The 27985-nt window shown below is 40.5% G+C and overlaps 6 protein-coding genes across 8 annotated transcripts; 4 read left to right on the top strand and 2 right to left on the bottom strand.

The window, feature by feature from the left end:
* Positions 1-99: 99 nt before the first annotated feature.
* ND-B16.6 (NADH dehydrogenase (ubiquinone) B16.6 subunit) lies at positions 100-743 on the top strand. Its single transcript, XM_961966.4, has 2 exons — positions 100-256; positions 332-743. Exons 1-2 carry the CDS (start codon positions 160-162, stop codon positions 688-690), a joined length of 456 nt encoding a protein of 151 aa, XP_967059.1. The 5' UTR covers positions 100-159; the 3' UTR covers positions 691-743.
* On the bottom strand, positions 712-1883 carry LOC655338 (ER membrane protein complex subunit 2). Its single transcript, XM_961879.4, has 4 exons — positions 1745-1883; positions 1578-1691; positions 1235-1529; positions 712-1188 (listed from the first exon to the last, which is right to left on the bottom strand). The coding sequence occupies exons 1-4, from the start codon at positions 1758-1760 to the stop codon at positions 777-779; spliced, it is 837 nt and encodes a 278-aa protein (XP_966972.1). The 5' UTR covers positions 1761-1883; the 3' UTR covers positions 712-776.
* A 21-nt stretch (positions 1884-1904) lies between these two features.
* LOC100141606 (uncharacterized protein) lies at positions 1905-5467 on the top strand. The gene is made up of 2 exons (XM_001807021.4): positions 1905-2057; positions 2272-5467. Exon 2 carries the CDS (start codon positions 2340-2342, stop codon positions 5136-5138), a length of 2799 nt encoding a protein of 932 aa, XP_001807073.1. The 5' UTR covers positions 1905-2057; positions 2272-2339; the 3' UTR covers positions 5139-5467.
* Positions 5460-8953, bottom strand: Tti1 (Telo2 interacting protein 1). The gene is made up of 10 exons (XM_008203259.3): positions 8760-8953; positions 8570-8709; positions 8353-8530; positions 7430-8304; positions 7172-7381; positions 6636-7126; positions 6296-6587; positions 5944-6250; positions 5664-5892; positions 5460-5615 (listed from the first exon to the last, which is right to left on the bottom strand). Exons 1-10 carry the CDS (start codon positions 8951-8953, stop codon positions 5472-5474), a joined length of 3060 nt encoding a protein of 1019 aa, XP_008201481.1. The 3' UTR covers positions 5460-5471.
* A 22-nt stretch (positions 8954-8975) lies between these two features.
* On the top strand, positions 8976-27928 carry Root (Rootletin). Of its 3 annotated transcripts, XM_064356319.1 has the most exons (19): positions 8976-9099; positions 11970-12138; positions 16746-16823; positions 16918-17661; positions 17710-18038; positions 18083-18188; positions 18232-18897; positions 18944-19111; positions 19157-19904; positions 20137-20496; positions 20542-20727; positions 20771-21015; positions 21061-21478; positions 21539-21642; positions 21690-21866; positions 23629-23916; positions 23965-24177; positions 24227-24886; positions 27220-27928. In XM_064356319.1, the coding sequence occupies exons 3-19, from the start codon at positions 16773-16775 to the stop codon at positions 27493-27495; spliced, it is 5739 nt and encodes a 1912-aa protein (XP_064212389.1). In that variant the 5' UTR covers positions 8976-9099; positions 11970-12138; positions 16746-16772; the 3' UTR covers positions 27496-27928. The 3 variants fall into 3 exon arrangements, with proteins under 3 accessions (XP_064212389.1, XP_064212388.1, XP_064212387.1); XM_064356318.1 differs by lacking the exon at positions 11970-12138 and having other exon boundaries at positions 8980-9099; XM_064356317.1 differs by lacking the exons at positions 8976-9099; positions 11970-12138 and adding an exon at positions 14809-15042.
* Positions 9646-11771, top strand: LOC655102 (uncharacterized protein). Its single transcript, XM_961613.5, has one exon. It carries the CDS (start codon positions 9799-9801, stop codon positions 11500-11502), a length of 1704 nt encoding a protein of 567 aa, XP_966706.1. The 5' UTR covers positions 9646-9798; the 3' UTR covers positions 11503-11771.
* Positions 27929-27985: the final 57 nt, after the last annotated feature.

Genomic DNA, 27985 nt, shown 5'->3' on the forward strand with positions numbered 1-27985 from the left:
TTCGCCCCCAAACTATATTTTAATGCGGGCGTTTCGTCACAGTTAAAATTTTTAGCAAAAATAATGAAACACTGCGCAATTAGCTAAGTCGAAGTACAGGAAACTGTACCCAAATCAATAGATGTCGCCCTGCCAAACAGCTGTTTGTTGTCAATAAAAATGGCCACGGCTGCGGCAAAAAAGCAGGATATGCCCCCGTCTGGGGGCTACAGGCCCATAAACTTCAAGAGAGTCCCCGCAAGATCGTACTTCAGCGGTAGGTCATTGCTCTTTTAGTGCCACTTCCACTAAACGTGCTTTACTGTTATGTAATAATTTAACCCCACTTTAGGTTGGGCCCTTTTCGGGGGCTATCTCGGAATGACCGCAGCCGCAAGCTACCTCTACTACTTGAACTGTAAACAAGTGCAAGCTAACGAAATTGAGATGAGGTCCGGTCGTTTCGCTATTTTCCCCTTGTTGCTTGCGGAGCGAGACCGCGAATACTTGAAACAGTTGAGGCGAAATCGGGACGAGGAAGCCAAGTTGATGGCGAATGTTGAGGGATGGGAAGTCGGGACGTATTACGGAGAGCCCTTGTTTAAATCGTTTGATAAGGACAAGTTGATTGAACCCATGATGCAAGGGTATTACGTGCATGCCCCCATGAAGGACTTCAGAGATAGGGCTTATATCAGACAGTGGTCGTAAGGCATTGTTGGTTGTAGTAAATTCATTTTTTGTTAATATATTTGGGAAAACGTGCTGTATTTTTAATACCCTTACAAGTGTTATTCCTAATTAATTTGCAATGCCCCAAGCCTATCCTCAATATCGTCAATGTTGGAGTGTTTGTACTGGTTTTGAATCTCGTTCAGTGCCCACTCTGACAGCTTCTGCGCCTCTTTCTTCTTCTGTGATGAACATTTTGCTGAAGTGGCAATAGCAGTAGTCGCAATGTAAAGGCCGTAAAGGGCTCTCACGTTTTTCGGATTCAGTTTAATCGCTTGGCAGTAGTAAGAGCGCGCTAATTCAATGTTTTCCAAACCACCTTGCGTGTACTTTATATCGGCGTAACGCTGATGCAATAAGTGATTGTGGGGGTTGTGTAAAATCAATTCTTCCACGCAAAAAGCGGCCTTTTGGAAATCCTGCTCAGTTATGTAAAGTTCACTGAGCTCCTGCCAGGCCTCACCGTCGGCCATAAAACTACAAAAAATGTTAATCACAGTGTTTTTCGCCATGAAATAATTACATTTTCAAATAGTCTGCCAGTTCTTTGATCGCCTCAACGGTCTTGCCCTGGGCTTTCAGAATTGCAATTTTGCGTTTTTTGGCACCACTGTTGGTCTCATCGACTTTGATTATGTCGTCCAAGATTTTAATAGCGTCTTCGTACTTTTCCTGGGCTTCAAAAAGCATGGCCTCGTATTTTCTCACCCTTAGACTATTGGGGAAATCTTTATGCAACTCCTTGAGGCATTTTTTAGCGATAGTGAACTCGTTGCAGTCGAGAGCAGCTATGCAAACTTGCTCTAAAATTAGGGCTTCTGAAATGTGCAATGTTTAATGTTTGGTAGAGATTAAAAATGTCGTACTTTCTCTCCCCAACTTTTGAATATTTGATTCGAGTTCGGTGATCCAATATTCGACGATTTTGCGACTTTTACGGTCGTTGTTCTCTCGCCAAAGTCGTAATCTTTCAAGAATACCTACAATTTGCAATATTGCTGATTTATTGATTTTTAAATCAGGTAATACGAACTGTTTAAGTTTGCCATGATGCTTAATCGCTGGAAGTTCTTCAATTACGATAAAATCGTTACTCTAACATTTCTAAATGATCAATTATATCTTAATTATTCGAGTTGTTTTAATGAACACACGTCACTTTTTGATTTATTCGACAGTCAGTGTCGGCAACCGCTCGGCACTTCTGTGAAAACCCTAGTTCTTTGTCAATCATGATGGCTGACTGAAATTTCTTGGTTTACTGATTAAAATCTCAAAAAACTTTAATTTTTCGGAAAATTGGTGTATCTGCCGCCTCCTCAAAATGCCGTTTTAACCCGGAAAAGGTGAGTCTTTTGAAAAATCAATCCCCCGTCTCGCAATACCAAGAAACTGGTTCTTATGTTTTGTGATATTTTTTGTTTATTCGCTCGAAAATATCAGTAATTCGCTTATCGCTCCAAAAGCCAGCAAGGCCCCACGTTCGAAAAAGGCTTAAACCGCGTTATCTCCTCTGATTTAGCCGTTGTTGAGTTCTCATCATTGATTTTGTTATAACAGATCAATAACCTAGTCAGAGGAGTGTACAGCTGAGCAACTTGTGTGAATTCCAATCAGTTGCAATAAAAATGGACACGAGCAACATATCCTGTCCTGTCTGTACATTGTATCTCAGACCGGGCATAACCCTAAAGACCCACTTGAGCAGCCATCCCAAGCAGAAGGTGATCGAGGCTCTGGTCCGGCTGTCGGAGACCGGAGATGTGGAAAAAATCGGCAACCCCTCCTCCCAGCCCGACCCTGGCGCCTCCACCACCCACACCGCCGTGGTGAACCAGAGCTGGAACCAGGGCGGCTTGGTCAACATGCCCCCCCTGCAGGGCAACCACGTCTTCATCTACCAGCAGAGCATGAGCAGCACGACCGCCTCGCCCCAAAACGTGCCATCGCAATACGTCATTCCCACGATTTTGAACCCGCAAATGATGCCCTACATCTACCAGCAACAGCTGATCATGTCAAGCGGCTCCTGTGTTTCCCCCATGCGGACGCTGCCGTTTGAGTTGCCGTCGACGTCGTCACAGGACTGCAGCATCACGGAGGAGCCCGAGAACGAACGCGACTCGCCGAAGAAAATCGAGGAGATTGACGAAGATGCGAGCGAGACGCTGAGTGATTCGATTAAAATCGACTGCGATATGCAGGAGCAGATCAATAATAGTTTGGATTTGAATGTGTATGAAATTGAGGAGGGTTTTAACGCACAGGAAGGGCCCCCGAGTCCGGACTCCGAGAGCGGCGAGTTGAATAAAGCCTGTCAGACGCAGAACAACAACTTGACCTCGGAAGAGGACGTTTCGGATGAGACTGAGCCGAAACAGGCCGATTCCGAGTTTTATTTTGTGAACGAGAACGAGAATCCGAATTACACTTCGGTGGAATTGGGCCAGAACCCGATTTACACGGCTTCGAATATTTTGCAGTCTGACCAGCTAGACTTCGTTGATATGAACGGAGTCCAGATGGTAATTAATGATATAAATGAGTTTGCGGGCAATCAGATTATATCTCAGGTTGAAAATTTTGAAGGTATCGCTCCTGACCGGTCGGGAGTTTTAATGACGATCGGCGGGATGGTTGATAGTGCTAAAGATGATTTTCTGGATCAGAGAGATGCGGAAGAGAGCATGTCTCGGGAGAGCTCGAATGTTAACATCCGAGCCGACGAGCGTATGCCCCCGAGGGGCGAGCTCTCCGGTCAGGAGAGTCTAGGGGGCTCCAGTGATATCACCTGGAACCGGGTGCAATATAACGAAGGCAGCTCAGGGATGTCCACCTCGTACGACCTCCTAACGCGCGAAAACTGGGAGGCTTCCGACAGTTCCGACGTCGAAGTGCCCCCCCTTCAAAGTCGCATCCCCTCACACGTGACCTATCCCGAGGAGGACGACGACAGCCCCACTATAGTCAGCTTCACCGGACCTCCTCTCAACTTCAAATGTTCGAAATGTGACGAAGCGTTCAGCTGTCTCAGAGAGAGGAAAGAACACGAGGCGGAAAAACATCCCGAAAAACGCAAACTTAATCGAATCGGCAGCGAACTTGACAAGAAAAAAGTCAAAAAACTCGTCGTTAAACTCAAAACTGAAAAGCCCGAAAGCGAGAACAACTTCGTTTTTACGAACAAACTCAAAATGGAAACTCCAAGCGAAGCGGAAACGCCCGAAGCACAAACCGATCCAATCGCCACAACACCACAAATGCCGACCGAATTGAAATCGGTTTGTCCGATCTGTGGCTGCGTACTGAAAAATGCCAAAGCACTGAAGGAGCATAAAATAAGCGTCCACAAAATTACAGCACTGTCGCGCCACAAATGTATAACTTGTGGCGAATTGTTCCCGAATGATTACAAGTTTTCCATACATTTGCGAATACATCCCCTAGAATGTAAAATATGTGGACGCTTGTTCTACCGGAGACAGAACATCCAGCTCCATATGAGGCGCCATTTGGGCATAAAACCCTTCAAGTGTGACGTGTGCCAGAAAGCATTTCTCACGAAACAAAAACTGTTCGAACACAGGAACATCCACACGGGCGAAGCCCCGATCAAGTGTCCCCTGTGTGACGAAACGTTCCGCCGGCACTCCAATTTAGTGCAGCACCGGAACCGGCACCACCTCAATATCAAAAAGAAGGTCAAGGATTACATCTGTTTCTGCAAAGAGGTGTTCCACTCGAAGAAAAAGCTCGCCTGGCATAAGGAAATCCACGATGCCAAGCCCAAATCTTGCACCCATTGTAGCGAAAAGTTCATCCACATGTCGAGCTTGACGCGTCATATGCGCCGTGCGCATAATGAGCGCTTCCTTCCGAACGGGCATAAGAAGGCGGAAAATGTGGAGTGTCCAATCTGCAAGGGGGTTTACCTGAAATCGTCCCTGGACGTCCATATACGTAACCACAGCGGCCAGAGGCCGTACGCGTGTCTCATCTGCAATAAGGACTTCACCACGAAATGGAACCTCAAGCTGCACAAATGGACGCACGCGTCCCGCGTGTCCAAACCGTTCAAATGCGACCAATGCAAGGGTGCTTTCATCCGCGAGTCGGATTACATCGCTCACATGAACTCGCATAAGAGCATAAGGCCGTATACGTGTAACCACTGCGGGGCGCAGTTCATCCGCAAATACAACTGCCAGAGGCACGTGAAGGAGCACGAGAATGAGAAGATGTTCAATTGTAAGGTGTGCGGGAAGTCGTTCCACCGATCGTACTATTTGAAGGACCACATGAGGATCCACAGCGGGCTCAGGCCGTACTCCTGCCACATTTGCGGCAAGACTTCGACCACTAAGTCCAACCATAACAAGCACGTGCAGATACACCATGCCAGAGAACCGGTCAGTACTGAGAACTAATTGTACAATTGGATAACCTGTGATTCTTTTCGTGGGGCTATCACGGGGTGGTAGCCGATTATGCATTATACAAGTAATCGAGAGTACACTTTTAAGTAATTTTATTTTAGCTAATTTTATCGCATTATGGTTATCGATTTTAAGGACCGCTAGATTAAAGACTGTATTTATTTATTCTTTTATGTAATTTTAGACTTATTGGTGGACTCAAATTTTTAAACATTTTATTTATAAAACGGTCACTTATGTACATATTACTTATTTTATTTTTAAAAGTGTGCAATTAAAGTTTTGTATTGGCAAATACAAATAAAACAAATCTTTGTAAACGTTTTATTTATTTAAATCCTCTAAAAAATTCACAAGTTGTGCTACGTTTTTCGCATTTTCGGGCGAAATTTGCAACGATTTGACTTTCGTCTCGACTGACTTTGGGTCATATGTTATTACCGTTTTGAAAAAAGCTAGTGCAAAATTCTGGAAAAAACGATATAAATGATAAAGAACTAGAAATTTTTTAACAACCTGTAGAGGAATCGGTTGCTTATCACTGACGTATTTAACAACAACATCAATGGCTTTTTCGGTGTCCTGTTGAGACATGTCCAAGTCGGTCACAACTCGGGCCAAATTCTCCAAAATTACCACTTGTAATTTGTAATTTTGGCTGTAACGGTAGGCCGATCCCTTATCTTTTAAATAACTCTCGACCGATAATTTATCAAGAATTGTTAAAATGTTTGGTAAAACTTCCCTAAAATTCGTATTAAATTTTTGTGTTTTTTTTTTTTGGTAAATTAATTACTTTGCCGTCCGGGACCGTATGAACTCTTTCGATAATTTCGCAAGCACGACAAGAAGTTGAAAACTGTAATTGATGATTAACGGTTCATTAAAATCCTTAAATCGGTCGACTAAAGGCCCCCAAATCTGGTGCACGATTGGTAGTAACTCATCCTCCCAGTTTTTCAAAATAATTACACCGTGTTTCAAAATTTCCAAAACAAGTAATTGTCGGGGTTGGTTTTTGGAAGGCAGGAAGTGTAAACATCGGCTCAAAATCGCTTTTGTTAGTTTGATGTGAAGTGGGGGCTCGGGCTTTTTGTACTCTTCTAAAAAATTGTAATTTTTTTTGGCTTACTATTGTTTGTTGTCACCTGGTTGTTCGTTAATTTCGTCCTCCAACTCTTTCTTGCTCTTCTCCAAGTCTTCTTTGTACATTTCTTCGGCCGTTTTGTTCATAATTTCGTCCGAAAAATCCTCAATAGGTGGTTCGAGATTCGAAACTTGAAAGTGTTCGAATTCGTCCTGTTTTTGCTTTTTTGTCTTAAATGCCTCCTCGGGCATTTCAATGCCTAACCACCGGTGTAACCCCATTATAAATAACTTAAAAACTTGCAAGTATGAATTTAAATTGGTCCGATGGCTGTCGTACGTGTGATACAATAACTGGAATTTTTTATTCAAAGAATGTCATTAACAATTTTTTGTTGTTACTTCTTGAATAACATCACAGGTTGAAATTAAAACGTTTTGAGAACTGTATCTTATCACGACTCCTAGCACCTCCAAGCCGCCCTTATCACCCTTGGCTTTACTCAATTTGCGCTCAATGTGGAACGAGAAATAGTCAATATTGTTGTTAATTAAGTCGGTTATTGTCGAATACTGACAAGCTGTACTAATGTTAGCGAGGGCCGAACAACCCGCAGTTCGGATAATCGGGTGGGAACTGCCTGCTCGTTCTAACACCAGATATAAAGTCTTTAATAAAAATTGCTGAAACTCATTCCCTAGAGCCAAGGCGATTTTTCCAACCCCCTCGACTAATAAACAAGCTTGAATTATATTATTTTGTACGTCACTTAAAGTGTGTTCGTATCCGTACTCATCCACCATTACCGACAAAGGTAAGTACCAATTGTCACAATCAGTGTATGTTGTGATTATATTTTTGAATAAAGTTGAATTATTTTCAATTCCTAAACCTACAAACCCGCGTGATTATTTAATAATTTAATAATGCGATTCACCTGTTATCACTTCATTTAGTAAAAAAATCGCCTCTTTTCGTTGTTCCTCATTGGTGGCTATAACGTCCAATAGAAAATCGCTAACAATGAATGAGGCACCGTATTTGGCCAAAAGTCGACAAACAGTTGCAATTTTGTCCAAGATTTCGGTTTCTTTAAAGTGTCGGAATTTTTTCCACGACATTTTCGAGTCGTGACTTAACTCATAGTCTGGTAAAAAATGTTTGAAAAAAATAGAACGCAGTTAAGGTTCCTCACCTAAAGTTGTATACTCTTCTAAGACACTGAACCCACTTTTGTCAAACTCCGATATGTGGATAAGAGTTGACAAGAGTTGGTTCAAATGAACCGATGAGTAGAGCACTCGAGTCAAGTTATGCCGACCGAAGAGAGTTATGTAACCGATCAGCGAGTTCAAAGCAACGATTTGTACCCTCTCATCTATTGCGTTAAACTTGCGAGGAATACTGGCAACAACAGTGTAAAAACTCTCCTCCAAATCGTCAAGCAAAGTTTTAAATTCGCTCCTTGAGAGTTTGACTGATAGTTCCTCCAAAATCTGCTTACTTCTCCTCGAAACCGAATCATCACCATCTTCCGATAGAACAACAACACTATCGATTAAATGACTGCTTGATGTTGGCATAGTGTGGACGCAATTGTCCAAAAGCAAAGCTGCCATTTGTGCAAGTTCTAGCCGAACATTTGGGTGACAATGATGGGTCAGCTTCGCAAACTCGATAATTATCATTTGTAGTTTCTTATCAGTGGTTTTGTACCACTGAGGCGAGCGTTCCGTTTTTTTAAGATAGTCCTCTAACTCCGCCTCGTTTTCCCATTTTTTGTTAAGAGTGGGGGTTGTGTCTGTGATTCCTCCGAGATCGATTTTACGGTCCTGTGCATTGTAGTCCTGCATTAGCAAAGTCACGATCCTTCCCCAAGCTGTGAGGGCTACCGAAGGGATTTTGTGACCGAATTTCTCATCAATTAGCGCGACTGATTTAAGCTGAGTTGCGACGCCTGGCAGAAAAAAGAGAAAAACTTCGGCGATTTGGTTCCTAATGACGATATCGTCGAAATCTTCGTCGTCCAGAACGTGGGCGATTGCCATTATGCAATTTATGGACGCAATCCTGAATAATTAAAATAACAAAGCCTTAAGGTGGGGCTTTGTGACTTACCGCAAAGTTTTGAACTGCTCATTTTTTGCCATTTCTAACATAACGTAAATCATTTGGCACAGTTTTGGGGCGTTTTGCTTCACGTACAATTCTTCTATTATTGAAGAACTTAAGTTTTGGGCTAACGATGTCATACATTGTACTATACTTAATTTGTACTCCTCACTTGTGCTTAAAACTAAGAGAGAGTAATTAAGTAGTTCAGATATGGTCGTACCTGTGTGTGTTTTATGGTCGTAGATTTCGAATAAAAGGAATCCGTAAATATTGAAAAACAAAGCCAAATTTTCGATTTTAACTTTTTCAAAAATGGACCGAAAAGTCTCAACGATTTCTTGCTTCTCATTTTCTTTATAACTGAAATTAAAAGCTCAGAAAAACATAATTCTCGCTTCAAAATGAATTACTTGTTCTTTGATTCTGAAATACTTTTCAGTATCGGAAAAAACACAGGGAATATGATCGGTTCCAAAGTTTTCACAATTGTGCCACTAGCCCTATTTAGAACATTACGTAATTCCCTCACACTATCAATATCCCTTTGATTTTGAAAAATTCGTGCACAAAGTAACTTAATATTTTTCAAATGCTCAGCACTCATTTTGAATTCCCCACGTTGGGTAACCAGTAGTACCAATATAACCTTTGTTTGTATCGAAGTAACCTGAAAGCCGTCATGTTTTTGCAAAAAAACGACTATTTATCACGGACAAAAACACTTACAGATTAACTCTCCACTGAATTCAGGTACGTGGCATTATAAAAAACCCTTAAATCACCGCCAGATATTGATTTAATCGCGTTTTTGCGTCTCTGTTACCGTCATGCGTTGCCGCAGCCGCCACATGCGGCGGTAAACTTGAAATTGCTACTAAAAACCGTGTTATTATTAAAAATATTAAGAGAATTTCACATGAATTGTGTAAATATGCCCAAAATTGGTTGTTTTAAGTCCAAAAATTGCCTAATTTTTGCAATTTGAAGGTGCAGTTAGTCATAGAATTGTTGTTTTGGTGGTTAACCCGTGTTACCATAGCAATCGCGTGGCTGTTCGTGTATATTTGGTTGCATACGACTCGTTTTCGCAATTTTTTTTTAATAGACGCAACCCCAAAAAAGGGGCTAGTAACACCCTTGCCCGGTTTTGTTCTTTTTTTTTTTGGCAAAAAACTTTGGGGCTTGATGATTGGTAATTAGGCGCCGGCGGGCGTCTCTTATCACAATGGCCACACTCGTAGATAAGCACTCTATATATTAAAAGACTACCTCAATAGCCCGAACGTGATTCTTCGTTCGTCGAATGGAAGGGGTACTCGGAACCAAGGGGCATAGTACAACATGAAGCTTATAAGAGACCTGTGCCTCGTCACTGTCCGTTTATTAAATTAATGACTCGACGGTGGCACACATCTCAAGTGCTTGAAATTGAATTAGTGTCTGTGCAAGATGCCCACTTGTACTTCGGAAAGTTTATCACGAGTGTGGCCAAGCAATGAGAGCATCCATGCCGGGAGCATCAGCAGCAGCTCGGGGATCCAGAGTCCCAGCTCCCCCAACTCCCTATCCCCGATCTCCACCTCCCCGGACAACACGCTCCGGAGACGGCGGATACGACGCGCCGCGTCCCTCGGCACCGTCATCCAGGAGCCCTTCGTCATCCGCTCGGATTGTCGCGACTCGCGGAGCCAAAGTCCCGTCCTGAACCAGAGGGAGGAGGAGGATGACTCCTTCTCGGTCCTGGCGGACATCATCGGCTGGTACCCGTGCTTTCTGCTGCGCATCGCCAAGGCCGTGATTTTGGCCGTTTTGCCCCGCACTTGGAGACAACTCATTTTCGCTCTCCCCATGTTGTGGATCTCAATGTGGGTCTGGTTCTTCACGCAGTTGATCAATCTGCCGCTGAATATAATCAAACTGATGCTCTCTATAGTCCTATCACCGAGTAGTGAAAGGACTAGGAAGAAACGAACGGTTTTGATAAGTGGCGGGAGCACGATCCAGGCGCTTCACTTGGCCCGGAATTTCTACTCGGCGGGGGCGAGAGTCGTGGTTTGCGAAATCGACGGTTTGTTCGCCTTAACTCGCTTTTCTACCGCTGTGAGTCGGTTTTACACGGTCCCGAAACCCACAAGTGACCAACAACAAAACTACGTGAGGGCACTTTGCGAAATCGTGGATAAGGAACAAGCGATGTATTATATCCCTGTTAGTTCCACCACCTCGGCGTACTTTGACGCGGTGGCGAAGCCACACTTGGAACTCCTGGGGTGCACTTGTTTCTGCCCCGGAATCAAAGAAGTGTGGGCTTTGGACGACACGTTAGAAGTCCTCAAACGTTGCCAGAAATACTCAATTCCGACCCCGACTTACCACGCAATCACCTCAAAAGACGATGTGTACCAGTTGTACGACACGGGGGCCATTCGAATGGGACGCTACGTTATGACAACAGCGGGCCCCAGTGGCCTCCGCGAGCGCTCAAAAATCATACTCCCGGTCGCACGAAACGACCTAAAACTCCCGAATGATATAAGCGAGCAGCGGCCTTGGGTTGTGGTCCAGGACGTCGAAGGGGAGCATTATTTGACTTGCACCACCGTCAAGCAATCGCAAGTTATCGCTAACGTGACTTGCCGCATGGATAAGTCGAGCAATGGACTTGTCCCGATCGAAAACAAGGAAATTAACGCGTGGCTGACGACCTTCTTCGGCAAATTGAACCTTCTAAGGCCCATAACCGGTCATGTCAGCTTCCGATTTGTCATCCCGAAAGACAGTACAACGATTATCCCGTTGAGTAGCCGCGTGGGGGTCTCATTGCCGTACATTTGCTACACGAACGTCCATCCCAGATTGGTTTGGAAGCCGTGCAAGCACTTCAGCCGGCAGAACTCCGGGCCGTTGGTCAGCGAAAACGGGAGGTACTGGATGGGGGAGACCGTCATGACGACGATCAGGAACCCGAACCTTGAGGCCGTGACGAGGCTGATCGGGACGGTCATCGACAAGAGGGAGGCGCTGTTCGCCATTTGGGACCCCTTGCCCTACTGTGCCTACTACCACATGTTGTTGCCTTTCAAGAACATGCTGGGGTTCATGCAGCGGCGGCAGGACAGCTTTCCCAGGCCGATGACTAACCCGATCCGCTAATAGTTTCATCTCATTAGGAGAGAGAAAACAGCCTGAGTATTGTGTGTGTATGGACTGTGCATTATTTATTCTGGTTACCAAAGGTTGCATTTATTTATAGATAATGTGCCATTCGTTTGTATTTTTTTAAGTTTTGTACAAATATTGTTATTGTATATATTGTGTATATACAACTAGTATGTTACATTAACTCGCGGGTACCACCTGGCTAGTGTAGTACCAAGTTTTGTAATTTGTGGTTTTTATTTTAATAAAAATATCAGTCGAGATTATTTTTTTAATAAGGGATTACGAGGGGGAAAAAATCATTGTTTCCCTGTCACGAAATCACGCGACCGACTTGGAGATATCTCGGATTGTCGACAATAAATCCAAGATTTTCGAAGAGTAATTGACGTGAATTTGCACCCGATTTTGCGATTCCTCGATTTTCTCAGACGCGGCGTCTAATTAGGGCTCTATTTCAGACTGATTGATGATAATTTAACGGCGCTACACAGCGACGACTGCTCTTATTGACCCATGCAGACATATGGACTATGAGCTGCAGGTCGAAGCATCCAACTCAGATTATTGCAATCTGTATGAATCGGGGTCAGACTGATTCCCCCAACACCCTGCACCACCTGAACTGTGGTACGTGCCCCCTTATCGCCGCATTTCCTGCCCGAATCAGCAATTAGGATATCTATTGAAAGAATTATTAATTGCGGAGATACTACAGTGTTAATTAATTTTTCTCTGCATGTGTTTCTATAATTAATTGATTCGATTGAACCTTACCCTTTTCTCGCATTTCTCTATCTCTGCTGCAAGTGAAAACTAGTCGAGAAAATCAATGTACTGGCGAATTTTTCTGTTAACCCCAAGGTTCAAAAAGAAAAATAAAACTCTTCTGTTTATGCAAATTAAATCCAATGATTTTAAGTATTGGCTAATGAGGAGTATCACACACGGCCACGACGTGATTTTTTATGTAATAAACGAGGGCACTTCTCGATAATCCAAATCTGTTTTCCAATTACAGCAATTTGATTAAAAAACGACCAATTATACAATGTAAAAGTGTGTAAATGCATTCTTTATGATGACAGTTTTATCAACTTTGATATTTTGTTTCCAAGTAGAAGGTCAGGTCTTTTTTAAATTATTGCGCACTCACTAAAATAACTCAAATTTGAGCTTCCAGAAATTGCGATATCGATAACTCGCCGGCGCTGGAATTCGGAGATTAGCCGAGGTTTAAAAAATGTTTCATTTATCAGTCTAAGATGATAGACTTCCTTAAATATACAGAAATTATGTATTTTTTCAGAAAATAATAGGACTCAATGAGTTTTTGTCTAAATTTTTGCTGAACAATTTTTTCATACAAACTTTCCACTGGAAGTCGCATTAATTTAATTTGGTTAATGTGTAATTTATTTTGGTTTGGTTTTTGGAAGTGTGTTTAAAATTTGTGCGTAAATCGTGTGCCGACTCATCGCTTCTGTAAACAGTAATCAAACGTCACTCAAGTAAAGTTCACCGGTTTTCTACAAGTTTGCTTAACGTCTGAACAATGTACAGCGAGATAAGCTAAATACACCTTTTGGTAATTGACCTATCTAATACTTAACCATGAAAACAAAAATAAAGCACTCGACTGCGAAATATTCCGGTGCGTTAATCCGGAATCTCCCGGAACCGTGCTACCTATCTCCGGATAAATCTGCGTTCGATATGTGGTTCATCCCTATTGCGAGTTCCGGGCCGATCGTGCCAGTCACAACTACCAATATTATAATCGGCGATATTATTTCGTTAAATTTTTGAATCCCCGCTTTTTTGTTTTGTCGATGGCCGTTTTCGCTGAAGCAAGCACGAACATCTTTTGAAATACATTTTTTCATTAAATGTATGTTATGATACTTTTAAATTGTTTCTCAAATATTGATAAGACTTGTACGTTAAAATGTTGGTAACTTTTTTCTAAATTTGACGATAGGTTTAGTTTATGTTACAGTGCAATGAACCTTATTTCACAAGATCAGTGATAAGGAATGACGTGTGAAAATTTGATAGTTTTGTGTTATTTGGCTATAATTATTCTGTATCCAACGCAATTGCCTAGAATAGGCAAAATTTCCTACAATATGACATGAATAATTTATCTCATATACCGAGGAGCGTTAGAAATTAAACAAATCATACGTTTTGATGAAAAAACTATTCGGCACATTTCTAATCACAATGTATTTTTTTCTTTATTCATTGACTTGAAACCGAAAAATTGAGTTTCATCTTTGGTAGATAACAATTCAGAGCAACAAAGAGTTCAAAGGACAAATATAAAAAAGGTGATATGCTTCCAATCACCTCGTACATCTTTTATTACACATATTTTTTTCGAGTTTGCGTTTGTGAATTATTTTTAATTTGATATTTTTATTGTCTTGTTCACACAATACAAGCAACAATAAATAAATTTGTAATGGCAAAAACAATGTTGTCAAGCTGCTACTTTAGACTTTTCTATGGAAGGTCGTTTGTAGGTAACCTTGAGACGATTTATTAATAACAATGATATCAGGTTGTGTTTTCATGAAATTTTGAAATTCCACAATAAATAAAAGCCATAAAAATTATCCAGGATACCCCGTACAATAAATGATTTATTGAAGTCAGATTAAATTAATAATTAAATCCTGTTTTTTGCATCGATTTTTTATTTCGGATTTTCGTAAATATGTGAAATGTTTCATATTTGAATGGATTTTTTCACCCATACGCCAATCCATCCGTTTAATAAATGAACAATACTTGAAACATCGTGTTGTTGTTGAAAAAAAGCCTGACCCCTCGCTATCATTTTAGCGCCTTTAACCCTAAACCATTTTAATCAATATATTATTCTGTGCTTAATGAAATAACAAACTTTAAATGTATTAATAGCCACAAGATATGCAGACAGACAATCATCAAACAGGAGGAAATTCGTTATCTCCTTGTATAAATCTTCTAAACATCTAAGAAAAAAAGCCGAGATTTTAGAAATTGCAGTTCGTGTTTACCAAAAACAAGTGCACGTGTACTTGTTTTTGTTATTAGCCAGGTCTTGGGGTCTTTGCCACACTAGATGGCAGCTAAAATTGTGTGTATCGCAATTTCGAATCAATAGATTCTTTTGACCTGTCAGCACCTAATTAATCACTTTGCGTTATTGTCCCCGCCAGTTGGTCGAAGACGTCCAGAGCTTTCGCTTATGCAAATGATTCTATTTCGATTCGGTTTGATTTATTCAATTTGATCACGAAAAATTGAAAGTCGTGTCCCGAGACAATGAAATTGGGCCATCGGGAGGTGGTTTTTTCCGGGTTGGCTGAAGCGGGGACGTTTCCATGTCTTCCGGGCTCTCGCGCACCTATTTACGTGCCTTCGAGCGATTCATTCGGGTTTGAAGAACGCATAACGTCGCGAACCCACAGACGTGACGCGTCTCCGCCGCCTCCGCGACCACCGCCGCCCCCGGAAAGAGAACCGGAACCGGAAATGCCAAGAGTAAGCCGCACCGCACCGAGCACAATAAAGTTTTCGCACAATTTTTTTATTTATTTTCCTTTCGTTTGGCAATATTTTGTGTGATTATCTGTGAGTTTTACTACAAATTGGCGGCTTATCTCATGAAGCTAGAGCGTGATTGAGCCTTGTTTTTCGGTGAATTTTTCCATTCGAAATCCACGTGTTTTGGGCCAAGTCGAGGTCCTCCATTCGGCCGCGTCATGACAGAATTTCCCTAAACGTTGACCCATTTCCGGACCGGCTTTTATCAATTTATTTACTTTAAATGACGCTAAACGATTTTTGTCGCACGTAGACGCTGCATTATCAAAAACTTCCAATTGCTTCCAAGGCAATCGTTTTTGACCAGTTATTACTCGGTTGAATAATAAATAACTAAATATTTACTTCATGTCTGGTTTAAATCGAGGATAACCCAAATGGAAGATTTGACAAAAACTGCATTGTGCTATTTTCTTATTGATCTGATAACGGTTTATTGACAAACAAGAGTCCAACTGCGATGGACGGAAATCCTTGAAAGACCTCAACTATAAATGTTATGTCCAGACGAACAAAGTCCATCTTGTAGGATTTCTAGCACGGGTTTAGTGTCACGTCGTGACTGAAGAAAAAATCTTATCTCTTCCGCTGAGGATGTGCAGAGAAATGGTGCAGTCAATGATCGGCGAGTGGAATTTTTCGCCCTCACGATTAACAATTAAAAAAAAAAACAAAAAGCTTGGGAACCTTTATGTTGGTGGAGGTGCTACGAATACCAACCCGACGAAATTACAAGAAATACCGATTACGTTATAGATTAAATATAGTATGTAACCCGTGCTGAGAATTTTTAGTCACCCTGTGCCGGCTCAAAGCATAATATTTAACAATTTTATTGTAAACAGATGTTGTTATTGAAGTAAATCCTATTGCAAAATGGATGAAGTCGGTAAATACGTGACGCTTTAAGGCCATTTCTCTTAGTGTTTTATTCTTTGTTTTTTTGATTTAAAGGTGGATAATTGTGTCAATACATTAGGCGTTTTGTTATGTCTTAATTTGTTTACTTGTTATCATCAGGTCAGAATGAATTTAGTAAACATATTTATGAAACGCATTTGAAAAATATTTTAATCAGGAATTCAGAGCTTATCACGTGCCCATCTTCTGCAAAAACACTCAATTTACGAATTTTTGATCAACTAAAAATCGATGAGATAATCCCAATTAGGATCGAGTCCAAAGAGTGGCAATAATAATTACCCAGTGTAAAAATGTATTATCTCTCCGATTACATAAACTTTGGTAATTAAAATAAAGTTTTTCTCGTTCCTCCTGAAACGCATAAAATTTCTAAATTCCTGAAACGTCCTTTCGTCCGCAACGACACGCAAATGACTCCGCCAGGCACTGAAACCCCGTCTGAAATTCTGTCGCTGTCCCTCGGATTTTCTTAATTTTGACACGCATTATCGCCCAGGTTGAACAACCTTCGTACCTGCCTTTATCAAAAATGGGACAAGAATGTGCCCTCTGACTCGATCCGAGGCCGAAAAATGTTGATGTTTATAATTAGGAAATAATTGCAAATTCGCTCATTATCGAGTTATGGCCGGGCAAAGTCCGGCCTTATCTCACTCCGATGAATAATCACCCCGAAAAAAATCCGGGGATTCTCTTCACCTTGCCCGCTTTTGCAGCCACCCGTCAAGAAGGCCGAGCCCAAAATGAGCGATCGGAGGAGACCTCCGGTTTACAGACCCAAGTCACGGACTGATGTGAGTATTTTTCCGGCTTATCAGCGCCTATTGTTGTTTTCAACAATTGGATAATAGTTTCTCGGAAAGAGTTACAAAGTCCGTTTGCTTGTAGTCAAGTAGCAGGGCAGATGGTGGTCGCTTGCGGGGAGACGGCGGCGGAAGCAGCGACGAAGACGCCAGAACCGACCTCCGGCAACGCCTCCAAGAAGAAGCGTCGATCTATCGGCGGCGTCTCGACGCCTATCGACAAGCACAAGCCGACCAAGCGGCTCTCGTCAGCCGACTACAAGCCAAAGTCTTGCAATACAAGCAACGATGTGCCGACCTCGAAGCCCAAATGGTGGAAAACCCGAGACAACCGACGCTACCATCGCCGAGTACGGCCCTGGAACAAGCCCAGCAACATTTGAGGGAAGTTCGGGAGGAACGAATCGCGGATCTTGACACGGCTTTGCGGAGGCTTGACGAAGAAAAACGGAGGAACGACAAGTTGGTTCAGTTGAACGCCACTTTGAGGGAACAACTCGAAGAGTCACACAGTACCAACGAAAGCCTCACTTCTGATTTGCAAAAATTGACCAATGAGTTTGAAAATCTCCGCGAGGAGATGATAATTAAGGAAGATGAGTGGAAGGACGAAGAGCAAGCGTTCAACGATTATTACAGCACTGAGCATAACCGACTCTTGAACCTGTGGCGGGACGTGGTTGCGGTAAAACGCTTCTTCATGGAGATACAATCAAGCACCGAACGCGATCTCAATAGCATAAAGAGCGAAGTCAGTTATTTGGGGAAGGAAATGATGACTGCGTGCAGTCGAATGGACACGAACCTTTTCACAGACTCAATCCTTGGTGTACGATCATTACCTAATTTTTTACCAAGTCTCTAGGTGGTTTTACAGGGGAAGGAACGCTCCCAACACCAACAAGAACTCTCAGATTTGAAACAACAACTCGACACTTTAAAGCTCCAACACGAAAGTTGCCAAACCGAAAACCGGATCAAAGACGACCGCATCCAACAACTCCTCCGAGACACCCAAAATCTGGAAGAGAGATGTGCCGAAGCCGAGCACAACGTATCTCAAGTAATGAAGATGCAGGAAGAGATCGATTTACTTCAAGCCGCTTTACGGGACATTGCCCATGCTTTGATCCAAGACGCCGAGACCAAAGCCCCTGAATTAAGTACACATATCCACCTTAGTGCTTCCACACCGGTGCCTCAAAAGTAACAATGACCCAAAAGCGATCAGGTCTGAAACTTTGTTTCAGGTCGCCAAAGCGGGGACGTATGACTTCCGCAGCTTTCGCTGAAAGCACAATTTCAGCAGTCCAGGCCGCTTTACACAAATACCAATCAATGATACACGAACTACAGGTTGGGTGCTGAAATTTTTACTCGTGCTTGATTTGGTTTTCAGGTGAAGCTCCAGTCGAATAGGGAGCAACTTTTGCTAGTTCGGAAACAATTCGATCATTCGGAAGAAAACGTAGCAAGTTTAGAGAACAGAGTTAAGGAACTAGTGGCACAACTTGATGCTTGTCGCACACAATGTTCGCAACTCAGCCAGGACAAGGATTATCTCCAGAAGAGTTTGGAGAGTCTCAAAATTGAGAAAAACGCCCTTGACCGGCAAAGAATCGAAATCAATTCGCTAGTAGAGTCACTCAATTTGGACTACGATAAGTTACAAAAGACTAACAATAAGTTGCAAAGGGAAGTGGACGCGTTACAGGACGAGAAAATTTTTCTACAAACTGAAATCGAGCGCTTGAATCAGGAGGCCAGCATCAGGGAAATTAATTTGAGAGGAGAGGAGGAAAGGTGCAGTCGGATCAGAGAAGAACTGTTAAGTGCACGTGAAGAGTTACACAAACTGTACTTGTCGCACGATATGTTGGAACAACAAAAAGCGGAAGCTGATAATTTGATCAGTAGTTTGGAAAAAGCCAAAAGTGAGGGTGAAATTGAACTGGAGCGAATCCTCGGCGAGCGATCAAACGTTCACGATTCTTTAATCAAGAAAGAAAACATCGCTGCTAATTTGGAAAGCGACAAAAAGAAACTCTTGGATGACTTAAAGAAGGTTCAAATGTTCGCACTTTGTTTCATTTTTAATTGCATAATTCCAGCTCGAGGACGAAAAACTGGCGCTACAAATGCAATCAAACGACCAACAAAACGACATCCAGTCCTTACGCAAGGAACTGCTCCAAGCCGAGCAACAACGACTCGATTTAGAATCCGACAAAGTCTCGCTTTCGGAAAAATGCAAATTCCTGGAAATCGACAAAAGCAAAGTAGGTAATTGGTGGTAAATAAATTTGTGAGTGTTTTTCCCCCAGATTGAGATGGAGTTGAACCAAGTGACGCGCGAACGCAACGACTTGAGCAACCAACTTACCGTCCTAGGCCGCAAAAAGGACGCCCTCAACGACGAGTTGGTGCGAACTCGCCAGAAACTGGAACAAGCCAACGAAACAAACGCCCGAGTTAACCGAAATCTGGAAGATTTGGTGCGGGAATGCGAGGAAAAACAGTGCACGATTGACGCGTTGGATAAAGACATGCAGAGACTTCAGGAACAATTGGCTGCGATTCGCTCCGAGAAGGAAGCTTTGGAAGCTGTGCTTTTTGACACTCAGACGAACCTTGAGGCGTCCGAAGCTCGGAAATTCCAGCTGGAAGGCGAGCAACAAGAATTATTGGTCAAGCAAGAGCAGCTCAAGGCACAAATCGCTCGCGTGACTAAGGATTTGGAACGGTCGGAAAAGCGGTGTCTTGAGGTCAAAAACAGTTTAACCCAACAAGCGGGGAACAAGGAGGTGGAGTTCAAGCAAACGATCGAGAAGCTGAAGATGCAGAATGAGGATAATGTTAGGAAACTGACCGATGAGCGGGAGAAGATTCGCTCGAGTTTGGAGAAGCGGTTGCAGCAGAGTTTGCAGCAGTTGACGCATGAAAAAGACGCGGAAATTCAACAGTTGGTTGATAGGATTGAGGCGCTGCAAAGTCACATCGAGAATATGGTGCAGCAGCACGAGGAGTTGATGCTGAGGGCGGAGAACGACAAGCAAAAGGCGCTCCTCATTGGTAATTATCCAGTTGATATTTCGGGTGAATTTATTTTTAAAATCGCGCTGATTTCATTGATTAAAATAGCTCCATTAGCGTGATATCATCGTAACGATTTGGGAAATGACTGGGTTCTAAAATTACCGGTCGCATAAATAATACGTTTTTATCATTTCGCACCGAGTGTTTGCAAGAAAATTGCTAACGCCAATATTTACAATGTATTTAAAGTGAGTTTATTTCCGCGAAGCGCATCACGACCAACAAGCGTTGCAAGATCGTCTCGACGATGCGCGAAGAGAATTGAACAATGAACGGGAAACTCTGGAGCGCTTGAAACGCGAAGCCAACGGCCGGTTCGAAAAAGACAGGTCGAGCATAAACCAACTCAAGGAGGAACTCAACAAGTACCGGACCAAACTCGAAGAGAGTAAAACAAGAAACGAGGAGGAGAAAATCAAGCTGGAACAAAGAATCGAGGAAAGCAAAATCGAAAGAGACGGGCTCCAGACCGAGCTGGAAAACCTCAAAGTCCAGCTGCACCTCACCGAAGACAAAAGTGAAAGTATCAATAACCAGCTACACGAAACGATAAGGAAGCTGAAAGAAGGTACGAGCCACTAAACCCATTTAAATATTTGAAAGTCCGTTTCAGCCGAAAATAATTCCGAAAGTCTCCGGAAAGAAATCACAGATGTGCGCCGACTGTTAGCCGACAGCAACTTCGAAAAGGAGAAATACCACAACACGAACAAGGAACTGAGAGACCATGTGAAGAAAATCGAAGGGGAGAAGCGCGAACAGAGCCGACAACTGGAAGAAACGTTCCAGAAAATCACAAGTGAGTGCCCGATTTTTAATTGTTGCAATTACCCCCTGTTTAGATCTAGAAGACATCAAATTATCGGTCGAAAATGAGAAAAACCGGCTGCAAAACCAAATTCGCGACTTAGAAAAGGAACAGTTGCAGTCCGAACATAAAGCACAATCGATTTATGAAGAATTGCAACGGGCGCAAGCCAGTAACACGCAACAGCAAGCCGAGGAAAAGGAACTCCAAGCCCGGCTTTTAAATGAAGTCGAGGAGCGCGAGCGCGCGCACCAAGAAATCCACCAACTCAAAAAACAAGTACGTTATTCCCCTATGTTGTGAAAATGCTTAACAAGTTGTTAGATGGCAGAGCTGGACCGCAACTTGGACCAAACCCGGCAAGAGCTGGGCCGAACCCGCTCACACGGCGCCCAGCTAGAAGAGCAATGGCACGCCCGTGAGCAAGACCTCCTGGTCCACTTGGAGGACAGCCGAGCGCGCGAAAAACGGCTCGAAGACCAGAAACACAACCTTGAAGTGTGTCTAGTCGACGCCACTCAGCAAATCCAAGAACTCAAAGCCAAGCTTGGCGGCGCCGAAGGCCGGATCCGGGCCCTGGAGGCCCAACTGGGCCAGTTAGAAGCGACGAAAAGGGACGTCGAGCAGAAACTATTCAGTGTGGTTTCGACTTTACGCCGAATCGCTGGCGTGCAGTTGGACGGTTCGGTGACGATGCCGTACCGCCTTTTGAGTCCCTCGAGACGCTGGAGTCCGGCTCGAGGTGTTATCACAGACTTATCTCATTGTTTATTGTTGTAAACCACAAAACGTGTTATTTCAGGCCATGACGACGGCAGAGACGGAATAGTCGATGTTGATCCAGAAATAGTGAGAAAAGGAGTGCGGAATTTGATGCAACAAGTCGCACAAATCGAACGCGAAAGAGTTAAGTCGGTTAAATCGGGGGTAAATATTTGATTGGGTTATTTTAGGACGATTACAAGACGCAAGTCGCGACGATTAAGAAACAATTGCATGAAGCGCACGAGAGTCAGAGCAAGGGTGACAGTAAGTTGAATAAGGTTTTGCAGAGTCTGAGGAGTGTTCAGGATGAGAAAGGCAGTCTTGAGGCGAGGTTGAGTCAGAAAAGCGTCGAACTGCAATCACAGGTAAAAAATTACACGTAATGTTTTGTGGCACTTATTATTTTTCTTCTTATTTATTTTATAATGTCAAAGTTTTTTGAAACGAAAGAAAATGTCCCAGATTTATTTTTTTATTTTATTTTAAGCGAATGCGTCATTGTTTAAGACATACTGTATCATAAAAAGTGCGATGTGTTATGAATTTGTTGGAAATATAAAAATATTATTATTATTATTATTATTATTATTATTATTATTATTAATTATTGCAAAATTCAGAAAAATAAAATCCACACTGTATATAAAAAATATCAAAGGATACTGTGTTGGAAAACGGACACAAAAAACTAAAAACCAGAGCAAAATAACTAATTTTTAATTTGTTATTTGGACGATGGATTAAAAAAATTGTAACTATTTTATTTTATTATTATTATTATTATTATTATTATTATTATTATTATTATTATTATTAATTATTGCAAAATCTAGAAAAATAAAATCCACACTGCATATGAAAATATACCAAAGGATACTGTGTTGGAAAACGGACACAAAAAACTAAAAACCAGAGCAAAATAACTAATTTTTAATTTGTTATTTGGACGATGGATTAAAAAAATTGTAACTATTTTATTTTATTATTATTATTATTATTATTATTATTATTATTATTATTATTATTATTATTATTATTATTATTATTATTATTATTATTATTATTATTATTAAATTATTGCAAAATCCAGAAAAATAAAATCCACACTGCATATGAAAATATACCAAAGGATACTGTGTTGGAAAACGGACACAAAAAACTAAAAACCAGAGCAAAATAACTAATTTTTAATTTGTTATTTGGACGATGGATTAAAAAAATTGTAACTATTTTATTTTATTATTATTATTATTATTATTAGTATTATTATTATTACTATTATTATTAATTATTACAAAATCCAGAAAAATAAAAACCACACTGCATATGAAAATATACCACAGGATACTGTGTTGGAAAACGGACACAAAAAACTAAAAACCAGACCAAAATAACTAATTTTTAATTTGTTATTTGGACGATGGATTAAAAAAATTGTAACTATTTTATTTTATTATTATTATTATTATTATTATTATTATTATTATTATTATTATTATTATTATTATTATTATTAAATTATCGCAAAATCCAGAAAAATAAAATCCACACTGCATATGAAAATATACCAAAGGATACTGTGTTGGAAAACGGACACAAAAAACTAAAAACCAGAGCAAAATAACTAATTTTTAATTCGTTATTTGGACAATGGATTAAAAAAATTGTAATTATTTTATTTTATTATTATTATTATTATTACTATTATTATTATTATTATTATTATTATTATTATTATTATTATTATTATTATTATTATTATTAATTATTGCAAAATCCAGAAAAATAAAATCCACACTGCATATGAAAATATACCAAAGGATACTGTGTTGGAAAACGGTCACAAAAAACTAAAAACCAGAGCAAAATAACTAATTTATAATTCGTGATTTGGACGATGGATTAAAAAAATTGTAATTATTTTATTTTATTATTATTATTATTATTATTAAATTATTGCAAAATCCAAAAAAATAAAATCCACAGTGCATATGAAAATATACCAAAGGAAACTGTGTTGGAAAATGGACACAAAAAACTAAAAACCAGAGCAAAATAACTAATTTTTAATTTGTTATTTGGACGATGGATTAAAAAAATTGTAACTATAATTAATTGTTATTGTAGACCACGGCTTTGCATAAAAAAACGGAAGAGAACCAGCAAATGCGCGATAAAATAGTTTCGCTTGAATTGGCGATAAGCAGCGGAAACGAGGAAAAGTTGCAATACGAGGACAAAATCGAGAAAATGAAAATGGCCTTGGGTCGGCTCGAGGCCGAAAAACGTGGCTTACAAGAAGAGCTGAGTCGGATCGAAAACAGATCGACAAAACTAGAACTGCAAAGAATGTCAACAGAGGGTGACCTCCAAAGATTACAAATGATGCTCCAGGAGAAAGATGCAACGATTCAGGTACAATAATTTTATCACAAAACCACTTTATCTTATCTCTATTTGTAGAAATTGCAAGAGAAATGCGATCACCAGAGTCGCAATTTGGCAAGTTTGGAGGAACGTTGCATGTCACTCAAGTCAACAATCGACCAGTTGAATCTCTCGCTTGAAAAAGCGGCAGCTGGTGAGAATGAGCTCCGATCGGAGATCCAAAGCCTCCAACGTTCCCTTCTCGAAGCTACGTCTTCATCCCAAGCAAGCGCCGAGAAAATGAAACAGGTGAGTTCGCCCCGAGTTGCATACTTTTTTTTTCTACGGCCAGTTCCAGTTGCAAAAATCGCTCGCCAACAGTGAGAACGAGCGCAGAGTCATTTCGGAACGTTTCGAAAGCACGCAGCAAAACCTGGCCGAAATGCGCCGAAACCACCAAATCCTCCAAGACCAAGTTACGCGATTAAACAACGAATTGGCAAATAACGAAGTACAGCGCTCCGGTCTCGAGTCACAACTCCGGCTAGCGCAATGGCCGGCTGACGGGACAATTGGGTCGCACCAAGAGGAGGAACTGCACCGACAGTTGCAGTCGGTGCAGCGCGAACGCAGCGAATTAAGAGGAAAAGTCGATTCGCTTAACAATAAAGTGCGCCAACTCGAGGCCGAAAAACGAAATCTTGAACGATCTGTGGCCAAGTCGAGCAGTAGCACCACTGTCAGGAAAGAGAAATACGAGATGGATTCAGGAATCAGCGAATTGGAACGCTACGAACAAGAAAATCGGGAGTTGAGGCACAAAATCGCGCATCTTGAAGCCGAATTGTCCGATAAAGAGTCCGAATTGATTCGGTTGAGGAGCCAAAGGCCGGGGCTTGACTCCAAGTTCGACAGGGCGGAGATTGAGAGGTATAGGGCGGCGCAGTTGCAGGCGGAAAGGCTGTTGGAGGCGAGGGAGCAGAGTCATAGACAACAAGTTTCCCGGTTGGAGAATCAGGTACCGATTGTTTTATTTTGTGTAAATTACATTTTTCTTCTAAAAAGTTTCACATGACGTAACGTAAAGTAAATAAAAAAGTATAAAAAGTATAAAAATAAACATGTTTGTTCACCTTACAAAAATACCGTTACGGTTTAAATTTGTGATTATACTGTTAATATTATAAATTAATTTTCAAATAAAGTAATGATTTTCATAGTAATGTAATGGATAATATAGAATATTATTAGATCAGATAGAATGGGAATTTCCTAGCCCCAATTTATTTACATAAATTAGCCAGCGAGTTGGTTAGTTTGTCAACTAGCTAAAAAATGTATATTTTTAAGACGTTCTTTGACTGGCCTCCGGCAAGGATGTACTCACCATCGGCGGAAAAACACAAGCTTGTGAATGCCCTGAAGTAGGAGAGAAAAAAATATTTAGCTGAATCACAAAAAATCATTTTTCCTCCGTTTCAGCAACACATCACTCACATATAATGAACAACTTTTCTTCGTTTATATAGTAAATTACTGTTAAAATTTGATTTTTTTTATAAAGGCAAAAATAGTTTCACAAAACTGAAAAAAAAAATTTTTAAACTCACTCCAGCAAAGTTTTATGGACTTTTATATGTCTTTACATCCCTCTAGAATTGCTAAAAGTCTAAAAAAGTCCATACGGTCTATTTGACTTTTTCAATTCTTGTCGCGATTTTAGTCGATTTCCGGTACCCGGATCATTTATCGAGCAATAACTTCGGAACTATTAAAGATAACCCCATGATGTGTACTATCGTTGGAAAGCTCTTTTAATGACCTATCTTTGTCAAAAAAGATCATTGTTCTCCGACTTATAGTTTTCGAGAAAGTTGCAGATAAATGCAAAAAATAGGTAAAATTTTAAAAAATTCATAACCAAAAAACTATTGAGAATTTGGCTATTTTCTTGATGCCAATCGATTCCCCGGATCATTTTGCATGGGTAAGGATCAAAATAGTTCCACTTTTTAGAATAGTATTGCCGTAATTTATTTTACTTTTAATTTGAAAAATGGTGGATGCGCCGAGTTATTTTTCAAAAATTCATAATTCAAAAACTAAACGTCGTAGAGCCAAACGGTTTGTTCCATTGAATTCAGCCGCATTTTCTGTTTTATATCAACTTTTCACGAGATTAAAAATTTTCAATTTTTTTGCTAAAATTTCCTGAGTAATACACTTACCCTCAAAGTGGTGAAAAAAATTTTTTTTTTTAAATTCACTCCAGTAAATTTTTATGGACTTCTACATGCCTTAACAACCCACAAAAGTTGTAAAAAGTCTACAAAAAGTTCATATGTTCGATTTTTTGATGTTTGATTTTTTCAATTTTCGTCGCAGTTTTTGTCGGTTTTGGGTACCCGGAACATTTCTCGAGCAATAGCTCCGGAACTATTAGAGATAACCCCATGAAGTGTATTATCTTTAGAAAGCTCTTTTAATTATCTATCTTTTTCTTTGTCCTCCGACTAATAGTTTTCGAGTAAATTGCAAATAAAAGCAAAAATAGGTAAAATTTAAAAAAATTCATAATTAAAAAACTATTGGGAATTTGGCAATTTTCTCGATGCCAATCGATTCCCCGGATCATTTTGCATAGGTATGGATCCAAAACAGTTCCACTTTTTAGAATAGTTTAGCCGTAAATGATAAAATAAAAAAAAAATAAAAAAAGTTAACACCCCCCCCTTAAAATCGGTCAATTTTTAAAGTGTCTCAAAATCAAATAAAACAGATTTTATCTTATAGATTTTGATGTGCTCTTTCCGATCTAAAAAAGCGTTTTCTCCTAGCTCTTTTAGTTTGGTCGTAATCGGCGTTTGAAAATTGAAAAATTTTCACATGACGTAACGTAAAATAAATAAAAAAGTGTAAAAAATAAACATGTTTGTTCATCTTACAAAAATACCGTTACGGTTTAAATTTGTGATTATACTGTTAATATTATAAGTTAATTTTCAAATAAAGTAATGATTTTCATAGTAATGTAATGGATAATATAGAATATTGTTAGATAAGATAGAATGGGCATTTCCTAGCCCCAATTTATTCACATAAATTAGCCAGCGAGTTGGTTAGTTTGTCAACTAGCTAAAAAATGTATATTTTCAACTAATGGAAAAGTGGGAATTATTAGTTTTTATTAATAATGTTCAGTAACGCATCTTTACAAAAACTAAATATGCAATAAATAGAAGTGAACCAACCAATAAACAAATATACAGGGTGTCGCATTTTTTAACCTTTCTAATTGAGTAAACGATCAGCTGCAATTTAGGATTTCTAGGATATTGTTCGTGTGTTTAGATCACCCTTTTGAGGGAGCAGCTGAACCAGGAGATCAAGCGGCGGCAGCAGTACGTCTTGAGGAGCACCAAAGCGGGGCGAGAGATGCAGCAGTTGAGGCAAGCGTTGGGCGATTCCTTGCGAACGGTTTCGCAAGATCCATCGCTCGATGCCCTTTTACTAGAACACGAGGCTAGAAAGTTAGATAATACACTATCGACCACTGCCAGTTTGCCTCCGGGGCTTAGTCTACCGTCGACGTCGTATAGGAGGTCGACGACGCCACAACCGAAATAATTTTCTATTATTTGAAACATCGGGAAAGTATTTATTGCACTTTTGTACCAAAGATGAGGGATTTGATATGTACACTGCCATTTATTATGATTTGCTCAAGGGTAGGAGAACGGACAATGCTTGCGCTGGTCAGATTATGAATTTTTTGTTTTTTGATAACTGAAGTGTTCAAAATTTACACTTAGGTCACACTCAGTAGAGGTTTGTTAGAACGTATGTACTTAAATTGTACTTAACCGTCCAGTTTATGGGAGTCACATTTTGAGAGGAAATACATGTTTGCCGAATTGTTTTGCAATTTTAAGGGCCCTGTATTGTTCGGAATGTGACGATTTTTCCGTCCAACTATGTACTTATGTAACTGTATTTTGTAATGGAGTGCTAGGTGAGGTAGATTATCCACTTAATGCTTAAATAAACCATTATTAGACAAGCGTGTTTTATTTACCTGCTGATAACTGGTCCTTAAATACAACAAAAAAATTAAAAA

This window comes from Tribolium castaneum, chromosome 4 (genome assembly GCF_031307605.1).
Source record: "Tribolium castaneum strain GA2 chromosome 4, icTriCast1.1, whole genome shotgun sequence".
Taxonomy (NCBI): Eukaryota; Metazoa; Arthropoda; class Insecta; order Coleoptera; family Tenebrionidae; genus Tribolium; species Tribolium castaneum.

Excerpts from the sequence above, each read along its gene's own strand:
- ND-B16.6 (XM_961966.4), top strand. The coding sequence starts at position 160 with ATGGCCACGGCTGCGGCAAAAAAGCAGGATATGCCCCCGTCTGGGGGC. Across the intron at positions 257-331 it reads CGCAAGATCGTACTTCAGCG|GTTGGGCCCTTTTCGGGGGC; the intron begins GTAGGTCATTGC and ends ACCCCACTTTAG.
- LOC655338 (XM_961879.4), bottom strand. Across the intron at positions 1,530-1,577 it reads TCAAAAGTTGGGGAGAGAAA|AAGCCCTAATTTTAGAGCAA; the intron begins GTACGACATTTT and ends TGCACATTTCAG. Across the intron at positions 1,189-1,234 it reads CTGGCAGACTATTTGAAAAT|TTTTATGGCCGACGGTGAGG; the intron begins GTAATTATTTCA and ends CATTTTTTGTAG.
- LOC100141606 (XM_001807021.4), top strand. The coding sequence starts at position 2,340 with ATGGACACGAGCAACATATCCTGTCCTGTCTGTACATTGTATCTCAGA.
- Tti1 (XM_008203259.3), bottom strand. The coding sequence starts at position 8,953 with ATGAGTGCTGAGCATTTGAAAAATATTAAGTTACTTTGTGCACGAATT. Across the intron at positions 7,382-7,429 it reads AGAAGAGTATACAACTTTAG|ACTATGAGTTAAGTCACGAC; the intron begins GTGAGGAACCTT and ends ATTTTTTACCAG. Across the intron at positions 7,127-7,171 it reads ACTAAATGAAGTGATAACAG|GTTTAGGAATTGAAAATAAT; the intron begins GTGAATCGCATT and ends GCGGGTTTGTAG.
- LOC655102 (XM_961613.5), top strand. The coding sequence starts at position 9,799 with ATGCCCACTTGTACTTCGGAAAGTTTATCACGAGTGTGGCCAAGCAAT.
- Root (XM_064356317.1), top strand. The coding sequence starts at position 14,824 with ATGAAATTGGGCCATCGGGAGGTGGTTTTTTCCGGGTTGGCTGAAGCG. Across the intron at positions 21,016-21,060 it reads TCCACCAACTCAAAAAACAA|ATGGCAGAGCTGGACCGCAA; the intron begins GTACGTTATTCC and ends ACAAGTTGTTAG. Across the intron at positions 21,643-21,689 it reads CACAAATCGAACGCGAAAGA|GACGATTACAAGACGCAAGT; the intron begins GTTAAGTCGGTT and ends GGGTTATTTTAG.